General features: G+C 42.2%; 2 protein-coding genes across 2 annotated transcripts; one reads left to right on the plus strand and one right to left on the minus strand.

Moving 5' to 3' along the window:
* Window positions 1-414: 414 nt before the first annotated feature.
* LOC138883641 (uncharacterized) lies at window positions 415-6,797 on the plus strand. Its single transcript, XM_070164339.1, has 3 exons — window positions 415-835; window positions 4,958-5,037; window positions 6,657-6,797. The coding sequence occupies exons 1-3, from the start codon at window positions 415-417 to the stop codon at window positions 6,795-6,797; spliced, it is 642 nt and encodes a 213-aa protein (XP_070020440.1).
* Window positions 6,798-11,101: 4,304 nt separating this feature from the next.
* LOC138883648 (uncharacterized) lies at window positions 11,102-12,061 on the minus strand. The gene has a single exon (XM_070164345.1). It carries the CDS (start codon window positions 12,059-12,061, stop codon window positions 11,102-11,104), a length of 960 nt encoding a protein of 319 aa, XP_070020446.1.
* Window positions 12,062-12,255: the final 194 nt, after the last annotated feature.

Below are 12,255 nucleotides of genomic sequence, written 5' to 3' on the forward strand. Positions count from 1 at the left end.
TTTCTAATGTTCAGTTTTCATCGGAGTTATCGAGGTAGCTGCATGGCGTTTGCAGACCCGTTTTCTCCCTTATCTTCTGTATTTATGATATCTTCAGACGTCGTTCCTAATTCCATACTTTGTAGAATTTTAGTAAACTCTGTAGTAGCTCATGACTTGTGACACCCCGGTTAGGGCTGAGTTGGGTTGGATTTCCGTATTTTATCTATACTTTCCACTATTGGATATTATTAAACCATGTTTATACTATAATTCCTCTAGGAGACTAGGTGGGTCGGATCGAGGGCGAAAAACGTGGATGGGTATAAGTTGTGGTACTCTGGTGTCCTGAGGGGTAAGAATAGAGTGGGTATTGTGGTAGATAGCCATCTTAGAGAGTCTGTGGTAGAGGTCAGGCAGGTGAATGATAGACTAATGACTATTAAGTTGGTGGTGGGTGACGGTACTTTAAATGTCGTTAGCACGTACGCACCGCAAGAAGGCTTGGATGAGGATATTAAGAGGCGCTTTTGGGAGGGGTTGGATGAGATTGTTTGTAGTATACTGCCTTCTGAGAGGTTATTCATAGGAGGAGATTTCAATGGTCATATTGGGTTATCTGCAGGTGGGTACATGGAGGTACATGGCGGCTTTGGTTTCGGGGAGCAGAACGGAGGGGGCATTTCGCTGTTGGACTTTGCCAAGGATTTCGATCTAGTCATTGCGAACTCGAGTTTTGCGAAGTGGGATAAACATTTGGTTACTTACCAAAGTTCGGTGGCGAAGACTCAGATTGACTATCTCCTCCTTAGGAGATGCGACAGAAGGTTGTGCAAGGACTGTAAGGTTATCCCAGGTGAGACCCTCTCAACGCATCATAGGCTTTTGGTGATGAACATTTGTATTAGGATAAAGAGGAAGAAGAGGTCAGTACAAGGACGCCCCAGGATTAGGTGGGGCGTCTTAACTAAGGATAAAGCTAAGGAGTTGGAAGGAAGGTTATCGGCAATGGGAGCTTGGAGAAGTAGTGGGGACACAAACACAATGTGGTCGACGACGACGGACTGTATAAGAAAGGCGGCGAGAAAGGTGTTAGGGATATCTACGGGCCACAATGGTGGCCATAAAGGAGATTGGTGGTGGAATGCAGTTGTCCAAGGTAAAGTGGAAGCAAAGAAGGCGGCTTACCTGCGGTTAGTAGGGAGCACTGACGAGGAGGAGAAGAGAGAGAACAGTCAAAGGTATAAGGTAGCTAGGATGGAGGCGAAGATGGTAGTGACGGAGGTTAAGACGACAACTTTTGCTCGTCTGTATGAGGAACTAAGGAACAAAGGTGGGGAGAAGAAGTTATTCCGACTCGCTAAGGCGAGAGAGAGGACAACTCGGGATCTGGACCAAGTGAGGTGCATAAAAGATGATGACGACAAAGTTTTGATGGGAGATGACCAGATTAAGAGGAGGTGGCAGACCTACTTTCATAAACTTCTAAGTGAAGAAGGGGATCAGGATATTATACTTGGGGAATTGAGGAATGCCGACAGTCACCATGAATTAAGTAATTGTAGGGACATTGAGATCGATGAAGTCATGGAGGCAATGCGTAAGATGAGAAGGGGCAGAGCTACCGGGCCAGACGAAATTCCGGTTGAACTGTGGAGGTGTGTGGGTAGAGCAGGCTTGGAATGGCTTACTGCATTGTTTAGTGTTATATTCAAGACTAATAGGATGCCTGAAGAGTGGAGGTGGAGTACAATGGTCCCGTTGTATAAGAACAAAGGTGATGTCCAGAGCTGTAACAACTATAGGGGCATCAAATTACTAAGTCATACCATGAAAGTTTGGGAGAGAGTGGTAGAAATGAGAGTGCGAAGGACGGTGTCTATTTCAGACAACCAGTTCGGGTTCATGCCGGGGCAATCTACCACAAAAGCTATCCACCTTATTAGGAGGATGTTGGAACAGTACAGGGATAGAAAGAAGGATCTCCACATGGTGTTTATTGATCTGGAGAAAGCGTACGATAGGGTTCCTATGGAGGTCTTATGGAGCTGCTTAGAGGATAAAGGGGTCCCGGTTGACTATATTAGGGTGATTAAAGACATGTATGCTGGAGCTAAGACTCGGGTTAGGACAGTAGGAGGCGACTCTGAACACTTTCCAGTTATTACGGGGTTGCACCAAGGGTCTGCGCTCAGCCCATTCCTATTTGCCCTGGTGATGGATGCACTGACTCATCATATTCAAGGGGAGGTGCCATGGTGCATGCTATTTGCTGATGACATTATTCTAATTGACGAGACACGAGGCGGCGTCAACGAGAGGCTAGAGATTTGGAGACATGCTCTTGAGTCTAAAGGTTTCAAGTTGAGCAGGACGAAGACGGAATACCTCGAGTGCAAATTTGGAGTTGAGCCGACGGAAGCGGGAGTTGAAGTGAGGCTTGACTCTCAAGTCATTCCCAAGAGGGGTAGTTTCAAGTACCTTGGATCGGTTATTCAGGGGATTGGGGAGATTGACGAGGATGTCACACACCGTATAGGGGTGGGGTGGATGAAGTGGAGGTTAGCGTCGGGAGTCTTGTGTGATAAGAAAGTGCCATCGTTACTAAAAGGTAAATTTTATAGAGCAGTGGTTAGGCCTGCCATGTTATATGGAACTGAATGTTGGCCGATAAAGAACTCACACATCCAGAAGATGAAAGTAGCAGAGATGAGGATGTTGAGGTGGATGTGCGGACATACAAGGATGGATAAGATTAGGAATGAAGATATTCGATAGAAGGTAGGTGTGGCCCCCATGGAGGATAAGATGCGGGAAGTAAGACTCAGATGGTTTGGGCACATTCAGAGGAGGAGGACTGATGCACCGGTGAGGAGGTGTGAGCGACTGGCTGTAGTGGGCACGCAGAGAGGTAGAGGGCGACCTAAGAAGTATTGGGGAGAGGTGATCAGACAGGACATGGCGCTACTTAGGATTACTGAGGACATGGCCCTTGACAGGGAATTATGGAGGTCGAGCATTAAGGTTGTAGGTTAGGGGAAAGTTGTGAATAATTCTACATCACAATAGAGTGAGACTAGCCAGTTAGGAGTTAGACTAATAATGTCATTAGTCGTCTATTGATGCAGGGCTTTACCTGCTAGTTTTACTATACTAGCCATCTATTTCGTATTTCGTATTCTGTATTTCATATCTCTTATATTGCTGTTATTTTATTATGTATTTTTATGGTACTAATATATCGGATCCTGTTGCTTTTTTTGAGCCTAGGATCTCCTGGAATCAGCCTCTCTACCCTTCGTGGTAGGGGTAAGGTCTGCGTACATATTACCCTCCCCAGATCCCACTTGTGGGATTATATTAGGTCATTGTTGTTGTTGTTTATACTATAATTGTGTTAATTAGTTGTCTTAAAAGGATGAATTGGGTTGAATGGCTGGCCTTGTCTTCATGAGAGGCGTCATCACGACCAGGTTCGGGAATTGGGTCGTGACAAAGTTTGTATCAGAGCCTAGTTTAATTGGTCTCGCGAGTCATGAGCCGGTTTAGTAGAGTCTCGCGGATCGGTACGGAGACGTCTGTATTTATCCTCGAGAGGCTGCAGAACCTTTAGGAAAACTTCACATTCTTGAATTCTTATCGTGCGTCCTTGATTCATCTTGAAAAGAAACTTTTGAAATTTCTTCCACGCATTCGTACGGGCGCATGAGCGCTCAGTATCAGATGTGCCTTGATGGCTTGTGATTCCCTGATTGAGGGGCGAGACATGATCTCTATGAGTTGATGTTGGGCCAGTCTAAAGGACTTGAGGCCCGAATCTTTTCCTACGGCTTGAGCACCGAGGTGTTGATTGTGTGAGCAAGTGTTTTGAACTTATATGTCCGATATTGCCCCTATTAGTGGGAATGACGGCTGGGTAGCAATGTGATGGGTATGTTAGTACTGTGCGATGTTTCTATATGACTTGGAAGTGTCGAGGAAGATCTGCTGGATGATAGGTGAATTATTAAGTGTATGATTTCCATTGTGATTAGAGGTGTAGCTCCGAGTTATGGGCGTGAAGAATCTTTTCAAGTCTCCTGTTTGGAGTGAAGTAAATTTCATGTTACAGTATGAGTTTAGACCCAGGAAGACTAAGTGATTGTGTAATGTGTATGAAGGTGGAAGGTATACAAAAATGTTAATTGGAAGCAAAGTAGGTGTGTTCCTTATCATCACAAGAATACTAATTGATGGTGGGTCCAGCCTCAATATTTGTCCATTGGTAACACTCAGAACATTGGGAAAGAGTCTGCATGAGATCAAGGATGGGTCCATCAATGTCAAAGCTTTCGACGGTTCCCAAAGGTCCACTATTAGGGAAATTAGCTTGTGTTTGCAGATGGGGCCTACTTGGCTTGATGTTGAATTTCAAGTAATAGTAGAGAGTTTCTTTTTCTACTAACAGGGTGTACGTGTTGAGATTTGAATTTGACTCTAATTGAGAAATTTGAGTTGATTGTCACGAGAATGAAGGTGATCTTAGTAGTGGAATTGAGGTATTTTACGGTCTGTGTTACCTAAGCTTGTGAAGAATTTTTGTTGAACTAGTTGTAGTAATATGGCAATATTTCTGAGTTTGATGACCTGCGTGGCCTGGTTGAATTAGAGGAATTTAGTTCTAATAGCTTGATTAGGAGAAAATGGATTTCCAAGTGTTCTTGATGGTTTCTACCATGGTTTAAAATAGATACTTTCTACAAGTATGGGGAACGTGTTGTGTATTGTGAGTTCCTATATATTTCTTCATTATTGATGGGGTACGAAGGTTTTGGAGCGAGGTTCTGTTTAATGTGGGGTTTCCTACTGGTACTTGGTTGGTTTAAGTGGTTATGGTGATCGAGAATGGTGTTACGAGTATACGAGTTGTGTAGTATGTTATGCGATTATATCTAGGGTTATTGTTATGGCTTGACACAGTTTGTTCGGACTTATACAGTGTGTGTATGTGAGATTCAGGTCTTGAAAAGAATTCTGGATGTTAGAAATTGGGCTCCAAAGATTTGGGGTAAGATTAAAGTAATGTTTATTATTCACTACAATGGGTTTAATGTGTTTCAGAATAATTGGTTCCAACTTTTTTATGAATTATATGCCCTATCGGTATGAGGGTTCGTTATGTACTATGAAAAAAAATGTTTACGAAATTTATTGAGAAGAAGAAAGAAAGTAAATTGAAAACTGCAATTGACACAATGTGAAATATTTAAACCGGGCTGCAAGGCGCAGTGGAGGTTATGTAAGGACGAGGTCCTTGTGGTAAATAATTATGAGTTTCAAGTTTTCCTTTGTAAAGTTTAATTCGTACGATAATATTAAAAGGGAGTCAAGCCAGTTAGGTTGAATTGATAATTCTTGTATATTTTATGTTCATATTCAGTCATTTTCGTACTGTAAACATTGAGTTTTAGCTTATGAGATGAGTTTCCAGGTGGCGTTAAATGTGACTCATTAATCCGAGTAAGTAATAATGAGGTCTTCATGCCTCACATTCTGTTGTCAGTATTGTGAAAATTTGAAATGTGGTGGTGGTTAATATGAGATTTATTGATAATGATGGAATTATTTATGAACAACTAGTAAGACCAGAAATGTGGTTATGATCATACAAATGATGCGTTTCATGTCAAAATATCATTGTGATAATGTCGGGCTTGTAATGCGGAGATTAGTGTTATTGATATAGTTGTGGTACTTGTTGGGTTGTGGACATGTTGTTAGGAGTTATTTTGGTGTTACTTTGATAGGTGGATAAGCCCAATTACAAGGGAGACTCTGCCGAAATATTTGAAAAATCTGGGAGTTAGTCAAATTTTGGGGACTTAAGAAAGTTAAAATGTTGGAAGAATATCTAAGATCTATATGAAGTCGTTCGGTTCATTTGGTTTTGCATTGTGGGGTGTTGTCCCGGCTATGGTGGTAGTTATTTCATGTTATGAGAATAAATGACTTATTACGGGTCCAGGAAAGGCTATCACCCTAGTTCAGTGCGAGCAGAATCGACCTGAAGTGGGTGAATGGATTTAAATAGGATTATGGGCTTCATGTGAGTCAGATGTGTTCATTTTAGTATACCGCTCCTCAAGGAGGGGTGTTGGAATATCATATATTGTTCTGTGTTCGTCAACTCATGTAATATTGTGATTGTGCCATGTGTGCTGTGAAACGGATTGATAAATTCCTATTCTTTGGGGAAAAGTCTATATTAGTTGTGTGAGTTGAGCAGTCCATTCCTGAATCATTTCCTTTTGTATCTTGTTCGCATTATGGCCTATTGGCACATTTTTGCATCATGTGAGACTGTTGGTCATTGTCTGTGGTGATTGGTTGTCTGAGCAGCTCGTACTAGGTGAGGCGAGACTATTGGTATCGGGGACCATTGCAGTGGGATTATGTGAGGTATATTACAGGGCAGTTACCAGTATTTGGGTAGTAATGAGGTGATGATTTTAGTCAAAAAGGAGAGAATTAATGTTTGGTTAACTCTGCAATTGGTTAGAAATTTCTGCACATCTCCTCCGTTGTGGTTGTATCGTCAACATTATAACAGAATGCATAGGTATATCATCATATGCATTGGGAGCATCAGAGTCGTGGAATTTTGGCTATTAAGGTTCATGGAGTGTCATTGTGGTTAGATGGTGAATTATGCAATGCATGGTGCTAATTCAACAAAGGTACGCAGTCATGTTCTGGTACCTCGTGTGGTAGTTGATACAGTGTTTATATACAGGGAACAGGTCTGGCAGAGAATTTCAGGTGTTGGAATTGGGTTCTGAGCTTATTGTATGGATAAAAGAGGATATCTGCAAATTTAATCAAACTAATATGTCCATATGAGTTGTGGTAGCACGGGCAGGTGCACGAGGTGTTAAACAGTGATTTCAGATAACTTAAGAGCAGTTCTTGGAACGTTCGAGGACGAACGTCTATTTAAGTGGGGGAGAATGTAACGACCCGGCCGGTCGTTTTGAGCTCTAGCGCGTCGTTTAGCAGTTGGAAGTCATGAACAACTTCATTTCAGGTATATTGACTTGTACGTATGGTCAGAGTTGAATTTCGGGAAATTCGGAGTCAAATTGGAAAGAAACTTCTCATTGCGGCAACCTTAAGTTGAAGAAAAATGGCTAAGATTGGAATTTTGAGTAAACGACCTCGGAATTGGGATCTGAAAGTTCCAATATGTTCGTATGATGATTTTGGACTTGGGCGTATGTCCGGATTTGATTTTGGATAACCCGTGAGCATTTCGGCGTATATTGTGAAAGTTAGTATTTTAGAATAATTGCATAAATTTGGGTTGGAAGGCATTTTAGTGTTATAGATGTCCGTTTGGGATTCCGAGTATGGGAATATCTCCGTATGGTGATTCTGGAGTTGGGAGCACGATCGGAAGTGAATTCGGATGTCCGGAGGTCATTTTGAAGTCATTTGGCTAAATATAGAAATTTGAAGGTTTTTGAGAAAATTCGACCGGAAGTGGAAATTTTGATATCGGGGTCGGAATGCGGTTTCGAAAGATGGGGCAAGTCCGTAATGTCGAATGTGACTTGTGTGCAAAATTTGAAGTCATTCCAGAATGATTTTGGTAAGGTTTGAGACACTTAGTCTCTTTTAAGGAAGCTTAAGTTGGAAAAGTCAACTGGATATTGACTTATGTGTTAGAGCACTCGAAATGCGAGTTGTATGGTTCGGATAGTTTTGTTAGGTGATTTGGGACTTAGGAGTGTGTCCGGAATATTTTTGTAATGACCGGTGTAGAATTAAGCTTGAATTGACGAAGTTAATATTTTGGCGATTTTCGGTTGATAGGTGAGATTTTGATCCGAGGGTCGGAATGGAATTCTGAGAGTTTTTGTAGCTTCGTTATGTCATTTTGGATTTGTCTGCAAAATTTGAGGTCATTCGGACTAGTTTTGACGTGTTTCGGCATCTGATGTGAAAGTTAGAAGTTTCAAAGTTCATAGGCTTGAATCCGAGGTGAATTTAGTATTTTTGCGTTGTTTTTGGTGATTCGAAGGAACAACTAAATTTGTGTCATATTATGGGACTTGTTAGTATACTTTGTTGGAATCCCATGAGGCTCGGATAAGTTTTGGAAGAGTTTTTGGAAGATTTTTACCGTTTTGAGCATAAGCATGTAATGATCTAAAGGTTCATTTTTAGTTCTAGAGATCCAAATTTGATTTCGAGACTTCTGGAATTTTGTTAATGAATTATAGGACTGATCTGGAAATTTTGGTCTAATTTTATCAAGTCGCGATTGAGATTTTGACGCGAAACATGAGTTAATTGTTTAACGAGCGAAATGGGTATTGAACTGGGCAAACGAGCTCCGAATTGAGTTTCGATTAAAGGACTATGTTTGTATTATTATTTGTGACTCATAGGAACAAGAATCATCGAATTCCGAGTTCGTATGATGGAGTTAGAGCCATTTTAATGAAAAATAAAAGTGCTGCAATTTTCTGTGGCTGCTGCTGTATTTTTTTAGCAGCATGAACAGTAACCCCGCGCGTGAACAGTAATCGTGCGGGTGAACAGTGACCACGCGCGTAAACAGTTCCGCGCGGGTGAACAGTAATTTCGAAACATCTGGGCAGTGAGTTTATATCCGCGATTTTTGGGTCATTTTCCTCCATTTTTGAGCATCTTGAGAGCTTTTTGGGAGCAAATGAAGAGGGTTTCGAAGAGGATTGATTGGAGGTAAGATCTTTGAACTTAAAACTCGATTATATTGTGAAATTGGTCTAGAAATTCATGGAAATTACGCCTAAAATTGATGAACTAGGGCTTGAGTTTTTGATATTTCAAATTGGTATTTGATAGGTCATTTGAGCTCGGATTTGGGAGTTCTTGGTATGTATGGACTCGTGGCGAGACGAGGAATCCGGTAATGTGAGTTTTGTAATTTTTCAAGAAGCGGGCCCGGGCTCGGGTTTTGCTAGTTTCGAGAATTTTTGCTATTTCTCGATTGTTTTCGATTGGGTATTGTTCCCTTATCATATTGTGATGTATTCGCTCTAATTTTGGATAGATTCGACGCGCGTGGAGGCCGATTTGAAGAGCAAAGGCGTCGCGGGCTAGAGATTTCACCGGTTTGAGGTGAGTAATGCTTGTAAATGATATCCTAAGGGTTTGAAACCCCGGAATTTCACATCGTAATGCTATATTGAGGTGACTTGCACGTCGGATAACGAGCGAGGGGTAGAGCACCATTGGGGATTGTGACTTAGTCCGTCCCGAGAGATGTTTTTACCGTGTTTTCTACTTGAACTAAATTGAAAATCATCCTTACTTGGATTTAATTGTTACATTTGCGCTTCTTGCCAATTATTTGAATCCTTCAGGGATTGACATCACTGTTTTCGCATACATGCATATCATTTGATCTCAGTCCAAGGTTTTAAATACTGTTTTGCAAACTCAACCATCTTTCTAAGATTTGAAAACTTAAATGATATTTCTAAATGATATTTCGGGCTGAGAACTACTGTTTTACAAATGCCCAGGGGGCTTATTATGATTTCTGGACTGAGCATGGATCAAGTTGCGCGCCGCAGCAGTGATTTGAAATAGTGGTAACAATGACACTGTATGATGTGACTTGAAACAGTGGTAACAATGACACTGTATGATGTGACTTGAAACAGTGGTAACAATGGCACTGTGTGATATAAATTGGTCAGGTTAAAATGACTGACCAGGACTTGATTGATGCCACGAGATGGCTTGTTATTGCGTTTGGGCTGTAGGAGCCCCTCCGGAGTCTGTACACACCCCCAGTGAGCGTCGTCGATGATAAATAAATATGGATGGTTCGGGCTGCACGCCGCAGTGGGTACCAGAGGGTACCGTCATATGCATTGCATTGCACTCATGCATTTATTCCTCATCTGCATTATCCGCCATAATAATTATGTGCTCTTATTTCATTGACTGGTTGCTTCATACTGTTATGATCCCGAGGGGCTGATACTGTTATGAGATACTAAGCCCGAGGGGCTGATATTGTTCTGAGATACTGAGCCCGAGGGGCAGATTTCTACTTATTATTTTGATACTGAGCCCGAGGGGCAGATTTCTACTTATTATTTTGATACTGAGCCCGAGGGGCAGATTTCTATTTGTTGTTTTGATATTGAGCCCGAGAGGCAGACTTCTACTCGTCATTTTACTGCCAAATTACCTGTTTTTACTGGTTTAAAAGAAATTTCACATGATGTTTCACTGAATTGTTATTTTAAATGATTTCACTGCTTCTGTATAGAGTGTTGTGTGCCTTAACGTGTTTTCTTATCTTCAGTTATTATTTATATTTATTACTCACTGAGTCGGAGTACTCACATTACTCTCTGCACCATGTATGGAGGTACTGGTATTCCTGAGGTATAGAGCGAGTTTTCTGCTGTTCAGTTTTCATCGGAGTTATCGAGGTATCTACATGGCGTTCGCAGATCCGTTTTCTCCCTTATCTTTTGTATTTATGATATCTTCAGATGTCGTTCCTAATTCCATACTTTGTAGAATTTTAGTAAACTTAGTAGTAGCTCATGACTTGTGACACCCCGGTTAGGGCTGAGTTGGGTTGGATTTCCGTATTTTATCTATACTTTCCACTATTGGATATTATTAAACCATGTTTATACTATAATTGTGTTAATTAATTGTCTTAAAAGGATGAATTAGGTTGAATGGATGGCCTTATCTTCATGAGAGGCGCCATCACCACCAGGTTCGGGAATTGGGTCGTGACAGTAGACCACCACGAATTCGTCAATGCACTCTCGTAAGACTTGGTTCATCAAGGTGCAAAATGTAGTTGGGGCGTTAGTCAAGCCGAACGGCATAACCAGGAAGTCGTACAACCCATATCTTATCACACAGGTCGTCTGTGTTCATCACCCTCTGCAGTCCGAACTTTCCAATAACTTGCCTTCAGGTCTATCTTGGTGAATACCATCGCACCACCCAGTCTATCGAACAAGTCTGCCATTAGCGGAATAGGATACTTGTTCTTCACAGTGATTTTGTTTAGAGCCCGATAGTCCACACAGAGTCGCAAGCTGCCATCATGTTTCTTTTAGAATAGCACAGGGGACCCATATGGGGATTTGGAGGGCATGATGGTCCCTATGTCTATCATTTTCGTCAATTGTCTCTGAAGCTCGGTGAGTTCGGGTTGTGACATTTTGTAAGGTGCCAGGGCGGGTGGCTTTGCGCTCGGCACTAACTCAAATTCATGGTGCAAAGTGTGCCTAAGCGGTAGTTGCTTTGGCATGTCTTGTGGCATGACATCTTCAAACTCTAGTAGTAACTCCTTCACGGGTTCATAAATGGGACCCGAGGAACGTTCTATATCTTCAATGCAGAGGGTTGCCAGGAACGTAGGTTCATATCTTTTGACCCCTTTCTTCAACTGCAAGACCGAAATATTCTCAACGGCTATCTTCATGGGCATGCACGAGATAATGAAGGGCTTGGTCCCGTTGGCTCCCATCATCAGTAACATGCTAGCATACGGTACAAGCATGGTGTTGGTTTGCCTCAGGAATTCCAATCTAACTATTAACTCGAAGTCATCTATGATCACCACGCGTAGGTTGAATTTTCCTTTGTAAGGTCCAAGCTTCACTGGTACCTCTTTGGCTATCTCACCCACTGACTGAGGAGGTGAGTTGATAGCTTTGACACTACCTCTGCCCTTTCCTACAACTAGACCAAGGCGCTCCACCTGAGCCGAGGCTAAGTAGTTGTGGGTAGCACATGTGTCTATCATCGCCCGAATGAGTTTGCCATTTACCTTCATCTCGACGAACATTAAGGTCCTCTTTTGTTTAGGATGAGTCCTCTCATCCGCCTTCTTTTTTCCTTTTTTGGTGCTTGGGTAGGGGTCCTTCTTCTTACGGATACCAGCACTGGTTCCCGCTAAGGCTTTAGAAATGGAGCCAACAATTGCATTAAAGGCACCTACTGGTTCGGTCTGGTCTGCATCGTCTGTGTCGCCATCCGTCCCATCAGTAAAAGCTAGATGGGCGTTCATCTATGCATGTGGACACTCATTATTCCAATGTGGTCCGCCGCAATGACGGCATCCTGAAGGGGGCTTTCTCCCACGGTCATGGTTGTTTGATGCAGCACTATTGCTGCCTCAGGAAGGAGCCTTAGATTTGGTTGCACTCCGATCTCCCCCACTTCTGCTAGGGCCACCATTGCTAGGCTGGCCCCCTTTGAATC

This window comes from Nicotiana sylvestris, chromosome 2, assembly GCF_000393655.2.
Source record: "Nicotiana sylvestris chromosome 2, ASM39365v2, whole genome shotgun sequence".
Lineage (NCBI taxonomy): Eukaryota > Viridiplantae > Streptophyta > Magnoliopsida > Solanales > Solanaceae > Nicotiana > Nicotiana sylvestris.